The sequence below is a fragment of the Citrus clementina genome, unplaced genomic scaffold (assembly GCF_000493195.1).
Source record: "Citrus clementina cultivar Clemenules unplaced genomic scaffold, Citrus_clementina_v1.0 scaffold_5, whole genome shotgun sequence".
In the NCBI taxonomy this organism is placed as follows: Eukaryota; Viridiplantae; Streptophyta; class Magnoliopsida; order Sapindales; family Rutaceae; genus Citrus; species Citrus x clementina.
Genome location: NW_006262201.1, coordinates 19,415,810 through 19,437,259, shown reverse-complemented (window position 1 = coordinate 19,437,259; position 21,450 = coordinate 19,415,810). Strand labels below are relative to the sequence as shown.

The window sequence follows — 21,450 nt, the reverse complement described above, 5'->3', positions numbered from 1 at the left end:
TTACACTAGCTCCTAAATCCAACAAGGCATTCTCAATTGTGTGGTTCCCTATGCTACATGAGATAGTGGGGGAGCCTGGGTCTTTGCATTTTAGAGGAATTTTATGTTGGAGTATAGAACTAACGTTTTCTGTTAAAAATACTTTCTTTTGAACATGAATGTTTCTCTTTTTAGTACAAAGGTCTTTAAGAAACTTGGCATAAGATAGAACTTGCTTTATAGCATTAAGTAAATGGATGTTAACACTTACCTGTTTGAAGATTTCAAGAATCTCACCTGTGAATTTTTCCTTTTTTCCTTTAGCTAACCTATGAGGAAATGGTGCTTTCGTAACGTATTCTTGTGGGTTGGTTTCTTCTTTCTCCTCCGGTGGTGAGTCTTCAACATTCACAGGTACAGTTCGATTTTCTTTTGTCACCGGCATCTCCACTTTGTTGTCGACTTCTTTTCCTTTTCGCAAGGTCATGACTACTTTGACCTCTCCATACTGCTGTGGTGAACTGGTACTTGCTTCATGTACTCCTTTAGGATTAGGCACTGGTTGACTTAGAAACTTACCTTTCTCAACAGTCATTGCCAAGGTCTAAACTGAGGAAGCAAGTTGTCCCACCATCTTTTCAAGGGTTGAAACTGATTGGGCTTGTGAATTGAAGCCTGCTCTCAACTCATTTCGTAGTCCATCAATGGTGCGGTTCTGTTGCTCAATCGTGGAGTGAGTAAGATTCTTGAGATTCTGGAATGAATCCTCCCATGGTCTGGGTTGAGAGAAATTTTGGTTCTGATTGTATGGTCTGAATGGTGGCTGAGAGGCTTGAGGAATTTGAGGAATTAGTTGCATTGGTGGAGCTGGAGCTGTTGGTCCATTCTGTTGGAATCCTTGAGACCAAGAAAAATTGGGGTGGTCTCTCCATCCAAGATTATATGTGTTGGAGTATGTGTTGTAATTTGATGGTTTTCTCATTACTCCTATGACATTGGCTTGATCTGAGTATGAGTCATGGTCATGTGGCTCTGTTGATTTTCCATAACGATGTCATTTGTCGAGCAAGACCTTCAACCATCTCCTTGACTTCTTTGATTCCCGAAGTTGACTCGCCAATTTGAACCTCATTTACTCCCTTAATTCTTCTAGTATTCCTGAGTGATCGACTCCGTTGTTGGGAATTATCCGCTTGTCGCTGGAAGAATTCCCAAATCTCTTATGCACTTTTTGACATTAGCTCTCCTCCACTTGTTGCCATTAGCCATTCTTGCACATTCGGCAATAATCCCTCCAAAAAGTATTGGCATTGGTGCCATTTCTCATACCCATGATGTGGACACTTCAAGAGTAGCCCATTGAATCGCTCCCATGTTTCGAAAAACTGCTCGTCTTCTCTCTGTGTAAACTCTGAAATTTCCCTGCGAATAGCATTGGTTTTATGCACTGGGAAATATTTATTCAAAAATTTAGTTACCATTTGTTCTCATGATACAATGTTATTAGCAGACAATGTATTAAGCCATGAACGAGCTCTATCCTTTAAAGAAAATGAGAATAATCTAAGTTTTACATCATCATCTAAAAAATTCTCATATTTAAATGCTTGACAAATAGTATAAAAATCATTCAAATGATTTTATGGGTCCTCATTTTCTTGGCCATAAAATGTTGGGAGACAATTTAGCACATTATGTTTTAGTTCAAAACTCTTAGCAGCTACATTTGGGTATCTTATGCATGATGTGCTCAAATTAGCTAAAGAACTGAAGTAGTCCTTAAATTGCCTCTCTTGTGGTGCTCGTAAATCCATTCCAAATTTATTTTCAGCGTGCTTGTGTGTGCGAAGTGTTTTTTCTAGTTCAAGGTTTATAGGTTCAAAATTAGGTAATAATGACCTACGACCATGCATGCAAAGAACACATAAATAAATGGAAACAAAATTAATAAAAATAAACAAGAAGGAGAAATTACGGTACTAACCTTATCACGCTGTTAAAACCTTTCTATAAAAATACACAAAAATAAATACGTGAAATAAATTAACTAAAAATAAATTAATAAGATAAACAAAAAAAAATTACAAAGAAAAATAAATTGAAAATTAAATTACAAAATTTTAAAGAAGAGAAAAAGAAAAGAAATACTAACCTTTAAATGTAGATTAACTTTTTTTTTCTTTTTCTTTTTTAATAATAAAAAAATACAATAAAAAAATTAAATGGAATTATTCACAAAAATTAATTCTATGAATTAAAATTACTTACCTCCTCGGCAACGGTGCCAAAAACTTGTTGTGCAAATTTTGTTGAACTCGCAAGTGCACGAATCTATTGTAGTATAGATCAATGGTGACGAGTGTCGATCCCATGAGGAAGTGGATTTTAATTGTGTGTAGAATTAATTTTGTAAATGGGTGATTGAATTTGTGGTGGAAATGATTTGGAATATACTAAAACTTAAATTAAAATGGCGAGAATAAATTCTAAAATTGGAATTGAAATGACGAGAATAAATTGAAGAGAATTCTATTGAAATGACGTACTTGGGTATCTGGATCCGTATCAACATGCATCATGAGCTAAATAATCCTTATTAATGTCAATTAAATCATGAGGGGGGAATCCACACCTCATGAACCACGCTCTAATCAATATGGTGATAAGGGCTTACCGTGCCAAATAATAATAACCTTGTATTAGGGAGCCGGTGAAACCAAGGGGGTTATTATTATTTGTCGACGAGAAGTCAAAACATCCACAAAAACTAGAGGGGAAGAGAAAATAAATTTACCAAATAAAGCTCATGACACATGTTGAGACTCCACCTTCAACCCAAGCTTGAAAGAAAATTAGCTATTCATAATTGAACTAGGGGCAAAATGAGAATTTATTTAAATACATAGAAAATACAAGATGGAGAAGGAATTTACAGAAAATGGATCCCAAAAATAGATTCAGAGCTATCAAATTAGGGGGAGAGGCCCCCTTTTTATAGATACATGGAGTAAATCATGGCCATCGGATTAAAAACAGTTTGAACGCTCAGGATTGTGCCACGTCATCACACGCGGATGAACAGTAACACGGTTTGACCCGGGTTGAACAATGACGCGGTTTGGTTGAAAATAATCCTGTGTGATGCATGTACCGTACGCGAGATTTTTCGTCCACTGATATGCTGCCACGTCACCATCAACAGTACATAAGAATTTTAGCTCAACAGGATCGTGACACCTCATCAGTCAATGCCACATCATCAGTCAATGCCACATCATCGATCCGTCCATGCGAACAATAACATAGACAGTACATGAATAGTACCGTACATGTGAACAGTGCCATTTTTCCTTTTATGCTCCTCCTAAGGTTTTTGACCATCCTGAGTTCAAAAGTGATGTCCGTTTTACCGTCTGATCTCTCTTTTATTGTGAAATGACTATAATGCCCCTAAAATACATAAAATACTTAATTAAAATAAAACACACGTAATTAAATCACAAGAAAGTTAAATACATAAAAGTAAGAGTTGTTAGTAAGACCTGAAATGTAAAATGATGGTTTTCTCCTTTATAAATATGCATTTTCTAACACTCAACAACATACATTCTGATGAATCACCATCAATATGTCAGATATGTCATAAGCAAGGGCACACAGCAGATGAGTGTTAGTACAGATATGATGAAAGTCCTACACTATTACCCAAACACTTTGGAAGGGGTAAATCAATTGGGTCCAAGGCTGCTTATATGGCTAACTTCGAGCCATTTACAAATTATGCTGCTCCAACAGTTGAAGAAAACTATGTTGTTCCTCTTTACTCTGGCTATAATCCGACGTATTACTCATCTTATCCGTCTGCAGAGTTCAATGTTCCCGATGCTTACCTTACCAACTATGAAGGACCTGCTGATGATGGATGGTATCTTGATAGTGGTGCCACACATCACTTGACCAACAATATGGCCAACATGAATGTCAGGGAAGAATTCAATGGATCAGATCAGCTTGTTATCAGCAGTGGTCAAGGTCTGTCTATAACTCATATTGGTGATGCATGTTTTACTTATAAAGGATCAAATGCTGCTTATAAACCAACACATATTTTGCTCAAAGATATGCTATTAGTGCCTGATATCACAAAGAATTTACTAAGCATATCAAAACTGACAATTGATAATAACTTGTCTATTGAATTTGTTGGTGATTGACACAACTCAAAAGTGTATTACTCTCAAGTATAAAAGTGTCTAGTTATAATATAATCCGGTAAGACCGGGGTCGAACCATAGGAAGTTTTAAATCTAGTAAAACTAAGAAAATTAATTGTAGGGAAAAGAAATTATTTAAAATCAATTTAAAAATAAGCTAAGGTTTAGGATCCACTCTCTGTATTCAAACTATAATTTTAATAATCTCTCATTTATATTTTGCCTCACTTTTACCAATTAATTATTATATCATTTAATTCTATGTGTGTGGATAAATATAGAATAAAGTACCTAATGTGCCACACTATATTAATGTGACGACATTATGTCAAAATACTATAAAATTTAGTGAGATTTATAAATCAACATGATATAAAAATAATTAGAAAAGAATTAAATAAACTTAAAAACTAATTTGAGAAAATAATAATAATTAATAGTTTGAAACATTGAGCTTCACCATTCACCTCAGTTTAATAAAATTAACTACTCATATTGAAAGAAAATACAACACTCTTTTTATTTAATAAACTTTTTGAAATATATTACAAAGAAAATTGATACAAACGGAAACAAGAAAAGAAAAGAAAGAAAGATAGAAAATCTTCAGTCTCGGCTTCAGCTCTCAAAAATAGCACTCTCCATTCTCCCCCGACTCCTCAATCTCTCCTCCCTTTTATAGGCAACAATTGCCTTTAACTTTCTTTATTTTATTATTTATTTATTATTTTATTATTATTTAAAAATAAATAAGTGTGTTGAAATGTGTGATGGTCAGGAGGCGTAATGGCCTTCTGACCATCACCAACATGTTTTTGTTCTTTTTTTTCTTTTTTTATTTTATTTTATTTAGTATTTAGTATTACATTTCTTTAATTTTTGTTCTAGCAATTCTTCTTTGTTCCCGCTTTCAATTCTAATTCCATCTTTATTCCTGAAAAATATTTACAAGATAAAAATTAACACAAATTACAAATTAATTTAACGTAAAATATATTTGGGGAGTATTAAAATAATTTAGAAATAATGAACGCATTAATCGACACAATAAGGGAAAAACTAATAATTGTATCCTTATTAAATGTACACTTTTTAGTGTCAATCACACCCCCCAACCAGCTTATTGCTAGGCCCTAGCAATTTAAGCGATAAAAATTAAGAGAAATTTCAAAACTAAATTGAAAATCTTTTTTAAAAAAAATTGTGTTTACTTCCTTCATCAGATTAATGACAACAATCAAATAAAAGTATAAGCATTATCTTCAGTCTAAAGAAAATCACACCCGCACAAAACAGTTCAGTAAAATCCTGTAAAATGATCAATCATCAGAGCTACATTAATCAAGCCACTTTTAAAAATGATACATCAAATCCCAAAATCTCACGATTAAGAGTGACTCTCTCAAAAGAAAATATACCCCAAATTAATTTGTCACTCTAAAAAAATGGAAAATTTCAGAGAATAATAAAACAATATCACACGCTCTCACCAATATGAAAAAATAATACCCACAGCTTAAAAATAAAATGATCTCAAGTCCAATGAATTACTAGCAAAATTTATTTTTATTTTTATTTTTATTTTGATGCATCACCACATCTTTTAGTCCATATTACCAGTTTTTACTTCAGACTATAGTTCCCAAAAATCGAGAAGGACTTTTATTAGGACGTAACGTAGGCTAGGATCATGACTAACAAAAAAGGTAATAGGAAAAACAAAATATATGTTTCAAAAATATGGGACTTTTTGGAGATTACAAGGTGCTTTTTTTTTTTTAATTCATATATACATATCATCCTTTTTTTTTATATATAGCACCATTATTAGGAATACATAATCATCCCTATTTTCAAACATAATTGGGTGGTGGAAAACATAAAATATAAGGTGATACTCCACATTGGAGTGGGATAAGATAATAGGTTATCAAAGGAATTTTTTTTTTAAAGGCTCAAAGGGGTTAACTATGGATTCTTTATAATAGGGTTGGCTAGAAAAGCTCAAACGGATCAAAGATGGTCTTCTGTCATCTTTTAGGACTCTATATAATCTTTCATATCCACCAGTTCAATAGACTTTTAAATGCAGCTGCACAAACTTTTCTTTTTTTTTTTAAGAAAATATTGAGATCTTGTACAATAAATTGTGAAGCTGTATAAGCAAATAAGGTTACTCTCCAAGGATAATAGGTTCAAAAACTCGCTTGGTCTTTTCATAACATGTACATTCCTCCAAATGGCTCAATCAATTTCACTCATTCAATTTCTCAATTTGTGTTTCAACATGCAAAGGAAAAACATAGTGTAACATAACTCAAGGCCAAAGATAATACAAATACCAAAATTTAAAAATCGTCATGTTATCCAATGTTAAAAGATCACACCAAAAAAGAAAAATCTTTTTTCTTTAAAGAAAAAACAAAAAGAAATTAGGACTGATTGCAGAAACTTAAGGGAGATGATTAAGAGAAAAAGAGAAAAAGACCGAAAATAAAAAGTTAGAAACATTTTTTTTTGGAAAAAAACATAAAAATTAAGAAGATGCGTTTCGAGAGACACTACATTCTATATTCTGCCATCTTCGACTCAAATCTTTACCTAAAGTTAGTCTTTACAACAAAAATTAGAAAAAAACATCACTAGGACTGAGACATTCCACAATTATCAACTATTCCCTCCCCCCAAACTAAAAGAGACATTGTCCTCAATGTCTAAAGAAAGGAGTAGAGTTTAGAAGATATCACCTGTCCACTACTGGAAATATTTACAAATGGAGAGTTAAATTAATTTACACTTTTTACGAGAGTTACTGCCATCGTCATCAGTTGCCCAATCCAACGCCAAAGTCATGGGATTTGGCTCTGGTTTGTAAGCTTGCAAAAGATCAAGTAACTTATTAGCAGTAGGAGCACAAATGAAGAGTTTTTTCGCTGAGGATGGAATGAAATAATTTTTATTGCATGATTAAGAAATGTTATTAAGTCATCATAAAAGTTATTAACATTTAACAAACCGATGGGTTTTTTATGGATATTCAAATGGGCCCAAGAAGCAAATGTAATTAGGACCTCCAAAGTTGCAAGGTCTCTTGGCAAGAAAATAAAAGCGTCAGCATGATTCAACATTTCAGATATTCTTTCTTGCATACCTAAGACAACTAACGCTTCTCCAGTTGGTGGGTCTGGTAGACATCCTAAAGGTTTTAAGGCTTTTGGAATGATGTCTAGCACTTAGCTTCCTCGAACGAAAGCAGCTTTAGAGACAAGCTTTGATAACCCTCGGTCACCTCCTCCATATACAAGATGTAGTTTCCTCTTTGCTATAGCGCGACCAAGATCTACGGCTGCCTGAACGAACTCTTTATACTTTCCATAGCGAAATCCAGAAAGCACACAAATGTTTTTAAGTTGACTGATTGAAGTTGCTACCATTAGAACAATTCTAAAAAGAAACAATTTGTGAGTGCTTGAAAAGAAGTTCATATTTAAGGATCTTGGTGGCGGACATAATGATATACATCTATAAATGGGGTGGTGTGTTTGTTAAATGACGCGTGAAGCTTTTAACTTAATAATTCAAAGGCAAACAGTGAAAAGAAAAAGCAAACAGTGATTAGATAAAATAAAGAAAAAAAACAATAATAATAATAATAATAATGCAAAAGATAAAAGAACAGTAAAATAAAAGGATAATTACTGGCAGTTGTGATTGTAGCTCACATCTTCCTCTGGTTTTACGTCCAGTAACGGCTTGAACGCCCTCTATGGGTCGAGGATAGGCTTTCCATCGAGTTTTCTTATAAACTGGCAAACAGGGTCTTTTAGAGTCAGATTCCCAAGACTAAACTGTGCACTTTCCTTTTGGAATAGCTTCCATAAATTTTGAATTTCACATTGAACATATCTGCTCGGATGCGTCTCAAAAGATCATAAGATCATATCATCCAATGATTCTTTACTCATACCATCCTTAACGAATGATTTTATCTTCACGATTTACAGAAACCATTCTTAAAGCTTTACAATGTGAATTTTTGCAAGCAAGTCTTACACAGTGAGAACATTCAGAGCCATGTCGCTTAGCTCTTCTTTTCTTAGCAAATGTACTTTTACCAAAACCAGGCATGTAGGAAATGAATGGATCAGAAAACTCACCTGCCAATTGGACTTTTGCTTTAATTAACTAGCGACTGTCAGCAGGAATGCATTTGATCATTAACAAATGCAGTCATTCACAACGAGCTTTGTAAATCTTCTTAAGAACATTTTGAGGGAGAGAATGAAAATGTTGATGCAAATTTTGTTATATTTCTTCCATGCTAGACATTGAGGTTTCAGTTATTGTGGGAAACTGAGAATACCGACTTAAAAAGTCGCGGAGTACCGTTATCCGCCATTTATATGGGAGAGTGAATCAAATCTGCAAAATCAAATCAAAAGTGAAAAAGAACAACAAAAACACACAAGGAATATAACTCACCTTCATCCTTTTATTGAATTCAGTTCCAAATGCAGATTATAAATACCATCCACTATTTCCTTTAGTTGTCTTTCTAGATCCCAAATGGGATGTAATTTACAAAATCGGAGCAATTTCCTTAGGTGAAATTTTACATGAAAAAGCGTTTTAAGATGATCGAAAAGGAAATTTCTCATGGAGGTACTCATGACAAGTATAAAAATTCGGTGAGCTAAATCACAATTGTCAAACAACACACAATTAAAACAATGCAATGCACTCCATTCAAGACATAGGGAAAAGGAAAAAAATCAAATAATTCAAATGATAAAGTAACAGTAAATCAAATTCACAAAACGTTAAAATGAAAAGGCTTAATCAAAATTTTGGTGGGTCACTCAAATAGATTTCGGTATCTGCTTCATGTGGTTGGCATTCCAGATATGGTTTCAATCTTTGGCCATTAGCTTTAAATGCGACACCATCCTTTGGATTCTCAATTTCTACGGCTCCATATGGATAGACATTTTTACAACAAATGGACCATTCCACTTTGACTTTAACTTCCCTGGAAATAAATGAAGACAAGAATTATAAAGCAACACTTTTTGACCAATTTCAAATATTTTCCAAAAAATTATTTTGTCATGAAAAAATTTAGTTCTTGCCTTAATAATTCTGGAATTCTCATATGTATCATTCTTTAATTCCACAAGTTCATTTATTTGCAATTTACGCACATTGCCAGCATCATCAAGATTTGAATTAAAAGTTTTAATGGCCCAAAATGATTTATGTTCAAGTTCTACTGGTAAGTGGCAAAATTTTCCATAAACAAGCCGATAGGGTGACATTCCTAAAGATGTTTTAAAAGCAGTACTATATGCCCAAAGTGCATCAATTAGTCGAAGAGACCAATCTTTATGGTTTGGATTAACTGTCTTTCTAAAATTTATTTTATCTCCCTATTTGCTAATTCAACTTGACCACTTGTTTGAGGGTGATAAGAGGTAGCAACCTTATGTGTAATTCTATATTTCTTCATTAAAGACTCAAATGGCTTATTACAAAAATGCTTACCTCAATCACTGATAATGGTTCGAGGTATTCCAAATCTACTCAAAATATTTTCTTTTAAAAAGCATATCACAATCTTGTGATCATTATGCCAACAAGGAATTGCCTCGATCCATTTTGAAACATAATCAACAGCAACCAAAATGTATACAAATCCAAATGATGATGGAAAAGGGCCCATAAAATCAATTCCCCAACAATCAAATATTTCAATGACAAGGATGGGGTTTAAAGGCATCATGTTTCGCTTTGAAATAGACCCTATCATTTGACAATTCTTACACATTTTACAGAATGCATGTGAATCTTTAAATAATGTAGGCCAATAAAATCCACACTGTAATATTTTTGCAGCTGTCTTTTTTGAAGAAAAATGGCCACCGCATGCTTCAGAATGACAAAATTGAATGACCCTAATTACCTCGTTGTCTGGTATGCATCTTCGAAAAATTTGATCGGAGCAGTACTTGAACAGGTATGGTTCATCCCAGTAAAAGCTTTTTACTTCTGTTAAGAATTTCTTCTTGTCTTGGGAACTCCAATCACATGGCATTTCACATGTTGCAAGATAATTAACAATATTAGCATACCAAGGCATTTTGTTTATAGAAAACAAAAATTCATCAGGGAAAGAATCATTGATGGGTGTTGTTTCAATTGAAGACTCATTTGTAAGTCTTGAAAGATGATCTGCAACAATATTTCCAGCACCCTTTTTGTCCTTGATTGTCAAATTAAATTCTTGAAGTAGCAAAATCCATCGTATCAACTTTGGTTTGGCATTCTGTTTTGACATTAAATATCTCACAGCAGCATGATCAGAATAAACAATAGTAGATGAACCAATTGAATACTAACGAAATTTATCCAATGCAAATGTTACAGCAAGTAGTTCTTTCTTAGTTGTAGTGTAATTCATTTGAGCACTATTTAAAGTTCTACTTGCATAATAGATGACAAAGGGCTTACCTTCCTTTCTTTGACCTAGAACAGCGCCAACAGCATAATCACTAGCATCACACATTAGCTCAAAATTCAAAGACCAATCAGGGGGTTGCATTATTAGGGCTGATGTCAAAATAGTTATTTTTTCAAAAGCTTGTTGACAATCTTTAGTCCATTCAAATTGTATGTCTTTTATTAGGAGGTTACAAATTGGTCTAGATAAGGCACTAAAGTCTTTTATAAACCTCTTATAAAATCTTGCATGTCCTAAAAAAGAACGGACTTCTCTAATTATTTTTTGTAATGGTAATTTTGAAATGACTTCAACTTTGGCTTTATCAACTTCGATTCCTTTTAAAGACACAACATGGCCCAAGACAATTCCAAAAGTGGTCATGAAATGATATTTTTCCCAATTTAAAACTAGTCTTTTTTCTTTGCACATTTCCAAAACTTTTTCTAGATTATCAAGACATGTATAAAAAGAATTACCAAATACAATTAAATCCTCCATAAAAACCTCTAGTCAATTTTCAACCATGTCACTAAAAATGCTTAGCATGCACCTTTGAAATGTTGCAGGAGCATTACAAAGTCCAAAGGGCAATCTCCTAAATGCAAATGTTCCAAAAGGGCATGTCAATGTGGTCTTTTCCTAGTCTTCTAAGGCTATAGGGATTTGATAATAGCCAAAGTAGCCATCAAGAAAGCAGAAGTAGGGATGTCCAGTTACTCTTTCGAGAATTTGGTCTAGAAATGGAAGGGGAAAATGATCTTTTCTAGTGGCATCATTTAATTTTCTGTAATCAATGCACATGCGCCAACTAAATGGAATTCGTGTTGGGATTGGTTCACCTTTTTCATTTCTTACAACAGTTATTCCAGATTTCTTTGGTACTACTTAAGTTGGACTTACCCATTTACTATCAGAGATAGGATGGATAATTCCTACATCTAGTAGTTTAAGGACCTTATTTTTTACCACTTCTTTCATATGAGGGTTTAGTCTTCTTTGTGGTTGACGGGTTGTTTTGGCATTTTCCTCTAAGTGTATTCGGTGTGTGTAAATTAAAGGATTAATGTCTTTTATGTCTTTTAAGGTCCAATTAAATGAAGTTTTATGCCTTTTTAGTACAGATAACAACTTAGCTTCTTGATCATGCGTGAGCTGGGAAGAAATTACCACCGGATATGTCTGCTGCTCTCCAAGATAGGCATATTTCAATTCCTCTGGTAAGGGCTTTAATTCGAGCTCTGGTGCTTTCTCTTCATTTGCTTCTTTAGGTTGTACCGTATCTTCAACGTTCGATTAGTCATCGTCACCTATAGGTACCTGCTAGAATCAAGTGTAGAGCATATGTTAGCAGTATCACAATCTAATTCTTTACTTGATTCAAAAGAACCAGCAAAACAAATTTCAGCAGAGTTTGTAAAATTCTCATCATGAATGTGTTCCTCAATGATTGGCTCAATGAGATCAATTTCCTCATTCTCATTATCATCATCTTCTTGGTGATGAGGTTGTTTACACAAGTTGAACACATTGAGTTCCAATGTCATGTTGCCGAAAGATAAATTCATTAATCCATTCCTGCAATTTACCAAAGCATTAGCAGTAGCTAAAAATGGTCGACCCAAAATAACAGGAATTTGTTTGCATTCATTAGCAATTGGTTCTGTTTCCATAATAATAAAATCCACAGGATATATGAATTTATTGACCTAGACTAATACATCTTCAATTATTCCTTTTGGAACCTTAATCGATCTATCAGCAAGTAAAAGAGTGGTAGAAGTTGGTTTAAACTCACCGAGATTGAGTTGTTAGTACACTGAGTAAGAAAGTAAATTAACACTGGCACCAAGATCAAGTAAAGCATGTCCAATTTTATGATCCCCAATAGTGCAAGAAATAGTTGGACACCAGGATCCTTGTATTTCAAAGCACTATTGGTTGAGAGAATAGAACTTACCTATTCTGCTAGAAAAGCTCTCTTTTGCACCTTATGTTTCCTTTTCACCGTGCACAGATCTTTCAAAAATTTAGCATAAGAAGGTACCTGTTTAATGACATCCAGCAAAGGAATGTTGACTTTTACTTGTTTAAAAACTTCATAAATTTTTGGACTGTAGTTTGACTTCTTTAGCTTGATTAGTGCTTGAGGAAATAGGGGTACAGGAGGAGAGTTGGTTATTTCTTCATGGGTTAAAGGTTCGACAGACTCTTCCCTATTTTCTGAAATTGAATCTTTACTAGTTTCATGAGGGTCCACAATGTGTTTTTCGACCACTTTACCACCACGAAGGGTTATAACCGATTTGACTTGACTTATATTTTGGTTTCCTGAATTTCCCATTTGAGGATGTTGTTGACTCTTGGGGTTTGGTTTAGGTTGAGCAGGAAACTTTCCTTTTTCATGTATGGTCAGAGCAGATGTAAGTTTGGAGATAGTTTCTGTCAAATTGGTTAAGGTTTGCATTGTTTGGTTATTGATCGACTTTTGTTTTTCAATAAACGAATGCAATGTGTCTTCCAGTGTTTTTCTTGGTGGTGGGACATATGGTGGGTAACTCTGGGAGTTTTGAAAATTTTGATGTAGAGGAACTGGTTGTGAAGGTTGTGCATGATTGTCATTTCTCCAACTGAAATTTGGGTGATTTCTCCAACCAGAGTTGTAAGTTTGGGAGATTTGGATTTGGCCTTTTAAAATTGTCAACGACATTTACTTGCTCATGCAGACTTTCTCTCAAAGCTGGTAAAGTTGGACAGTCCTGCGTAGAATGGTCAGTAGAATCGCAAATATAACATGAAATATTTTGAACAGACTTTACATAATCATTCTTTTTTTACTCTAATGCTTCAACTTTTCTAGCTAATGATGCAAATTTGGCTTGAAAATCATGGTCTTCCCTAAGGTTATGCATGCCTCCACCATATGGAGATGACTGGGGTTTACTTGATGACTCATAAGACCCAACTGTCAAGATAGTCTAATGCATCTTCAGGACTTTTATCCCTAAACTCACCATTACACATCATTTCAACGACTTGTCTACCTTGGGATGTTAATCCCTCGTAGAAATAAGACACTAATTTCCATGTTTCAAAATCGTGATGTGGGCAAATGTTAAGTAGTTCTTTAAACCTATCCCAACATTGGTAGAGAGTTTCTCCTGGTTTTTTAGTGAAAGTAATGATTTGTCTTTTGAAAAAATTTGTTCTGTGGGGTGGGAAGAATTTTTTCAAAAATTGTGCCTGCATTTCATCCCAAGTTCTGATGGATTCTGACCTAAGATTTTGTAGCCAAGTTTTAGCTTTATTCTTAAGTGAGAAAGGAAAAAACTTAAGCCTGATTATATTCATGCTACAATTTTGATCAGTACATGTGTTACAAACTTTCTCAAATTCCCTTAAATGCAAATATGGATTTTCAGACTCAAAACCATTAAAAGTAAGAAGACGTTGAATGATACCAGGTTTAAAATTAAAATGTGATGCATCAGGAGGGAAAACTATGCATGATGGTGACCATGTTCTAGTAGGATGCATAAAGTCTCTAAGAGTTCTAGGTTGTTCATGAAGATTTTGCAAGGCTTGGTCATTTTCAAGCTCCGAAAAATTTTTAGCTTCTATGTCAGCCATATTTAAGGGTGGTGAAGGTGATTTTCTAATTAATCTACCACTATTTGTACGAGACCAACGACGCATGCAATGCTAATGATGTGTGCTAAACTAATGATGCAAAAATGCTAAATGAAAATTGTAGAAATAAAAATAAATTGGAAATTAAATAAGCAAAAAAAAGCGAAATAAAAATAAACAAACTGAAAAATAAATATATAAATTAGGCAGTGAAACCAGCCATTAAATGAAACAGTTTAGGCGGTATTTTAAAACCAGCCATATAATAAAACATAAAATTAAATAAATTAATGCACAAAAATAAATAAACTGAAATTAAAATGCTAGGCGGTAGAACCGACCATATAAATAAATTAGCAAAGTGAAATAAAAGTGTATTACTCTCAAGTATAAGAGTGTCTAGTTATAATATAATCCGGTGAGACCGGGGTTGAACCACAGGAAGTTTTAAATCTAGTAAAACTAAGAAAATTAATTGTAGAGAACAGAAATTATTTGAAATCAATTTAAAAATAAGATCCACTCTCTGTATTCAAATTATAATTTTAATACTCTCTCATTTATATTTTGCCTCACTTTTACCAATTAATTATTATATTATTTAATTCTATGTGTGTGGATAAATATAGAATAAAGTACCTAATGTGCCACGCTATATTAATGTGACGACATTATGTCAAAATACCATAAAATCCAGTGAGATTTATAAATTAACATGATATAAAAATAATTAGAAAAAAAATAAATAAACTTAAAAACTCATTTGAGAAAATAATAATAATTAATAGTTTGAAACATTGAGCTCATCATTCATCTCAGCTTAATAAAATTAGCTACTCATATTGAAAGAAAACAAAACACTCTTTTTATTAGATAAACTTTTTTAAATATATTACAAAGAAAATTGATACAAATGGAAACAAGAAAAGAAAAGATAGAAAGATAGAAAATCTTCAGTCTCGGCTTCAGCTCTTAAAAATAGCTCTCTCCATTCTCCCTCGGCTCCTCAATCTCTCCTCCCTTTTATAGGCAACAATTGCCTTTAAATTTCTTTATTTTATTATTTATTTATTATTTAAAAATATATAAGTGTGTTGAAATGTGTGATGGTCAGGAGGCGTAATGGCCTCCTGATCATCACCAACATGTTTTTGTTCTTTTGTTCTTTTTTGTTCTTTTCTTATTTTATTTTTTTAGTATTTAGTATTACATTTCTTCAATTTTTGTTCTAGTAGTTCTTCTTTGTTCCCGCTTTCAATTCTAATTTCATCTTTATTCCTGAAAAATATTTACAAGATAAAAATTAACACAAATTATGAATTAATTAAACATAAAATATATTTGGGGAGTATTAAAATAATTTAGAAATAATGAACGCATTAATCGACACAATAAGTGAAAAACTAATAATTGTATCCTTATTAAATGTACACTTTTTAGTGTCAATCAGTAATGTCTGTTATGTGAAGGATTCTCTGAAGAGGCAAGTGTTTCTTAAGGGACTTGCTGAGAAAGGATTGTATAAGTTGATTCTCAAGCCATCTGAGTCTCTTTCTTCCTCTTTCTTGTGCCAGACTTCTCCTATTCAACCATTGTCAATGTTATCTACATGCTCTTTTGGTCCTCATGTTCTGAATAACACTCAGAATAATAACTCTAGTTCTGTTTCTTCTTGTAATGCATCAGACAATAAAGTTTCCAATCACATTTCATCTTGTAATGGATTGAATAATAAAGCACTCCTTTTACATAGACGTTTTGGTCATCCTAACTCTCAAACACTACTGCATTTACTAAAAAATGATGCTTCTGTTAATCTCTCAAGTAATAGCATGAAACAAGCACTGAATCAAATTTGTGAAGCCTGTCAGATGGGCAAATCTCATAAACTTTATTTCCTCATTACAGAAATCAAAACTACTAAGGCTCTTGAACTCATCCACACAGATTTATGGGGACCCTCACCTGTACCTTCTAGAGATAGATACACTTATTACATAAGCTTTGTTGATTATTTCAGTCGATATACTTGGATCTACCCCTTAAAACTGAAATCAGAGGCATTAGATGTCTTCAAACTATTTAAATTGCAGGTTGAAAATCAACTTAGCACTACCATCAAGAACCTGCAATCTGACTGGGGGGGGAGAGTATAGATCATTTACTCACTTCTTAAACCATTGTGGAATCATCTTTAGACACTCTTGTCCCTATACACATCGCCAAAATGGAGTAGTTAAAAGGAAATATAGACACATTGTGGAGTTAGAACTCACTTTATTGGCACAAGCTAAGCTACCTTTCAAGTTTTGGTGGGATGCTTTCCATACAACTGTGTATCACATTAACAGACTACCATCTATAGCTTTGAAACTTATTACTCCATATAAGAAAATATTCAATCACAAACCTAACTACAGTATGCTCAAGTGCTTTGGTTGTACATGTTATCCTTACTTAAGAGATTACAATAAGCATAAATTTGATATTCACTCAAGCAAGTGTATCTTCATTGGCTATAGTCCATCTTATAAAGGATACAAGTGTCTGCATTCTTCAGGTCAAATATACATAGTCAGACACGTTGTTTTTTATGAGTCTACATTTCCTTATTCCACATATTCAGTTTTTCATTCTAATGAATCATTTCCTCATTCAAGTCAATCTTTCACACCTCAACAAGTATATCATTTGTCAACATTACCAGTTTTAGTTGTTAATAGCTCATACAATCCACAATCTGTAAGTTCTACCAGCAGCAGCTCTCAAAATTCAGATAATCCATCTCATACTGACAGTCAACACCTCCATTCACAACAACACATATCAACCAGTGAACCACCTATAGAACCATCCACAAAACTACCTACAGAACCATATGATCTAATATCTCAACCTATGCCTTGCCTACCATCATCTATTCAACCTAATATTCATTCCATGACTACCAGAAGCAAAGCTGGTATCTTCAAACCCAAACTATATACTGTAGCTCTCATTCATAAAGAACTTGATTCAGTGTATGAAGCCATGCAAAATCCAAAGTGGTTTACAACCATGAAAAAAGAATACGCAGCCTTAATACAGAATGGTACATGGTCCCTAGTGCCAAGAATAGCTGATAAAAGAGTGGTTGGAAATAAATGGGTGTACAGGGCAAAATATAACACTGATGGAAGTGTGGCCAAATACAAAGCTAGATTAGTAGCAAAGGGATTTCAACAGATCATGGGGGTAAATTGTTTTGAAACTTTTAGCCCTGTCATAAAGCCAGCTACTGTAAGGGTAATTTTAAGTTTGGCTGTGATGAATCAGTGGAAGATAAGACAAGTTGATGTGAATAATGCTTTTCTTAATGGAGAGCTTACTGAGGAAGTGTTCATGGATTAGCTAGAGGGATTTGTTGATGCTGAAAAACCAGAATTTGTATATAAACTCCATAAGTCTCTATATGGTCTTAAACAAGCTCCAAGAGCTTAGTATGATAAATTGAAAGGATGTCTGTTACAATGGGGATTTGTAAATTCTAGTTCAGATACTTTGTATTTCTGAGAAGAAGTGAGTCATCTTTGATCTTAATTCTCATATATGTTGATGACATCCTAATAACAAGACCAAATAACTCTGAATTAGAGAATTTTATTGTTGAATTCAGTATAATATTTTCTCTAAAGGATCTTGGAGCTCTCTCTTATTTCTTAGGAATTGAGGTGTTGTATGACACAAATTATATCTACTTGTCACAAAGGAAATATATAAGGAACTTGTTATCAAAGGTTGAGATGATAAACTGCAAGGATGTGGATACTCCTATGAGTACAGGACTGAAATTACAGAAAGAAGCTTAAGGAAGTCTTGGTCATTATATTGAAGATGCTACACACTATAGAAGCATTGTTGGTGGAATGCAATATTTGGTTTTGACAAGACCAAAAATTGCTTTCAGTTTGCACAAACTAAGTCAATATGTTTCTGCACCAACTCTGCAGCATCTCATGGCATGTAAACGGGTGCTGAGATACTTGAAAGCAACACAGAATTATGGGCTCAAGTTTGTTAAAGATTGTGATATGAAGTTGACAGGTTTCACAGATGCAGATTGGGCAGGGGACTTAGATGACAGAAAGTCAGTTGGTGCTTACTGTATCTACTTGGGTCACAATCTGATATCTTGGTCATCCAAGAAGCAACCAGTTATTGCTAGATCAAGTGCTGAAAGTGAATATAGATCTCCAACTACAACGAGTGCAGAGGTAAGTTGGTTGCAATCACTGTTGTCTGAGTTAAAGTTGCAATGCACAGAAAAACCTACTGTTTGGTGTGATAATATTAGTGCTACCGAGTTGGCTCACAATCCAATTTTTCATTCAAGAACAAAACATATTGAGATTGACATACATTATGTTAGAAACAAAGTACTTGCTAGAGAATTGAACATCAAATATGTACCAAGCGAGGAACAAGTAGCTGATATCATGACAAAGCCACTTTCATTCATAAAGTTCAACTATTTGAGAGCCAAACTCAACGTCCTCCCATGTCCCTTGAGTTTGAGGAGGGTTGTCAAAGTAGCTCACTATTCAAGCAGCTCAATAAAGCCACGTCAGCAGAAGGTCGTTAGTGAAATATAGAAGTGTTGAGTGTTAAAAAATGTATATTTATAAAGGAGAAAATCGTCATTTTACATTTCAAGCCGTACTAACAACCCTTACTTTTATGTATTTAACCTTCTTGTGATTTAATTACGTGTGTTTTATTTTAATTAAGTATTTTATGTATTTTAGGGGCATTATAGTCATTTCAAAATAAAGAAGAGATCAGACGGTAAAACGGACATCACTTTTAAACTCAGGACGGTCAAAAACCTTAAGAGGAGCATAAAAGGAAAAATGGCACTATTCACATATACGGTACATAGACGGATCGATGACGTGGCATTGACCGATGATGTGGCATTGACTGATGAGGTGTCACGATCCTGTTGGACTAAAATTACCATATCAGTGAACGAAAAATCTCGCGTACGGTGCATGCATCACACAGGATTATTTTCAACCAAACCGCATTACTGTTCAACCCGGGTCAAACTGTGTTACTATTCATCCACGTGGTCAAACCGCGTACTATTGACTGATGACGTGGCGCAATCCTGAGCATCCAAACTGTTTTTAATCCGATGGCCATGATTTACTCCATGTATCTATAAAAAAGGGGCCTCCCCCCCCTAATTTGATATCTCTGAATCCATTTTTGGGATCCATTTTCTGCAATTCCTTCTCCATCTTGTATTTTCTACGTATTTTAATAAATTCTCATTTTGCCCCTAGTTCAATTATGAGTGGCTAATTTTCTTTAAAGCTTGGGTTGAAGGTGAAGTCTCAACATATATCATGGACTTTATTTGGTAAATTTACTTTCTCTTCCCCTCTAATTTTTGTGGATGTTTTGACTTCTCGTTAACAAATAATACTAATCTTGTCTAGTACCGCCTTGGTTTCACCGGCTCCCTAGTACAAGGTTATTATTATTTGGCACGGTAAGCCCTTAGCACCATATTGATTAGAGTATGGTTTATGAGGTGTGGATCCCCCCCTCATGATTTAATTGGTATTAATAAGGAATATTTAGCTCATGGTGCATGTTGATACGGATCCAAATACCCAAGTACGTTATTTCAATAGAATTCTTTTTAATTTATTCTCGCAATTTCAATTCCAATTTTAGAATTTATTCTCGTCATTTTAATTTAAGTTTTAGCATATTCCAAATCATTTCCACCACAAATTCAATCACCCATTTACAAAATTAATTCTACATATAATTAAAATCCACCTCCTCGTGGGATCGACACTCGTCACCATTGATCTATACTACAATAGATTCGTGCACTTGCGAGTTCAATAAAATTTGCACAAAAAGAAGCTCAGCCAAGTTGGTTAAAATGTCATTTTCTAGCTCACAATTCGTTATGGAAAGTTTGTTAGTTACAAGTAGAAATCACGTATGCGTGTATTGTATATATAAATATGAGCATGTAAACAAATAATCAAGTAATGAATCTTCTGGAATTTCATTGTTTCATTTTCTCTGAGATTTTCCTTTTAGCCAAGCAACCTATCTCTGTTTTTCTACACACACCACGTGGAAGATTTAGCTTCTGCCGCTAATATTTCGGTATCTGAATTTATGGAAGCCCCATGCTCAAACTTTGCTACAAGTAATTAAGAAAGGGAAAAAATTCCTTTACATCCCTAGGGTTTCATGCAATAGCCCATTTCATCCTTATTTTTTAAACAACAACCCAAAACATTCTTCCGTTAACTCACCATTAGTTGAATATCTTTTAGTAGTAATTCATTAAGGGTAAAAAAAGATTTTCCATCAAAGAGAAAATTAGAAAAATAAACAAAAGTTGACATATAACTAAAAATGATTTTATCTAATCTTACTAAATAGGAAATACCGAAAAAGATGAAAAACTTAGGGTGCATTTGGTAATATTTTTTAACTAGTGTTTTCAACTCTTATTTTAGAGAAAGAAAATGATGTTTTTAATGTGATGTTTTTTAAAATGAAAATTCGTTTGGTATTGTGTTTTCAAAACGGCATATGAAAATGAAAACAATAAAAATTTGTTTGGTTGTTTGTCTGAAAATGTGAAAAACGGTAAAAATGCATTTGGTTGTTTGTTTGAAAATATAGAATTTTATATAGAATATTTTATAAAATAAATTTTCTTTAATTTATTTAATATTTTATCTTTTATTATTCTAATTTTAATCAAAGTGAAATCAAATTTCACAAAATAATAATTATTTTTAGAAACCCTCTTATATTTTATTAATTTTAAGAAAATAAAATGAAAAATAAAATAATAAATGTTGTATAATTAGCATAAAAAAATAAAAAAACCATACTACAATTATACAGTGGGGAGGAAGAAGAAAGCTCTGTTCATGGTCAAAGAAGCAGTAGAAGAAGATAAAGATAAGGTATATCGTAAAAAGGGAGAAAGAAGAAAGCTCCGGTCAATTAAGAAGAAGAAGAAGATAAGGGAAATCGTAAAAGTGACCCTCTTTTCTAAAAAGAAAGATAAAGTAAAAGTAAATTTAAATAAATAATTAATAAAAT

At 33.4% G+C, this 21,450-nt stretch overlaps 1 protein-coding gene, 1 non-coding gene and 1 pseudogene across 2 annotated transcripts; 2 read left to right on the top strand and 1 right to left on the bottom strand.

The window, feature by feature from the left end:
- The first annotated feature begins 1,305 nt into the window (after nucleotides 1-1,305).
- On the top strand, nucleotides 1,306-1,409 carry LOC112098607. The gene has a single exon (XR_002905718.1). It is a non-coding gene; the product is annotated as a small nucleolar RNA R71 (small nucleolar RNA).
- A 10,590-nt stretch (nucleotides 1,410-11,999) lies between these two features.
- Nucleotides 12,000-14,319, bottom strand: LOC112098013 (annotated as a pseudogene).
- Nucleotides 14,320-17,259: 2,940 nt separating this feature from the next.
- On the top strand, nucleotides 17,260-17,709 carry LOC112098012 (uncharacterized mitochondrial protein AtMg00820-like). The gene has a single exon (XM_024183607.1). The coding sequence runs from the start codon at nucleotides 17,260-17,262 to the stop codon at nucleotides 17,707-17,709; it is 450 nt and encodes a 149-aa protein (XP_024039375.1).
- The last annotated feature ends 3,741 nt before the right edge of the window (nucleotides 17,710-21,450 follow it).

Bases quoted from the DNA above. Each gene is read 5' to 3' on its own strand.
- LOC112098012 (XM_024183607.1), top strand. From the start codon at position 17,260: ATGACTACCAGAAGCAAAGCTGGTATCTTCAAACCCAAACTATATACT.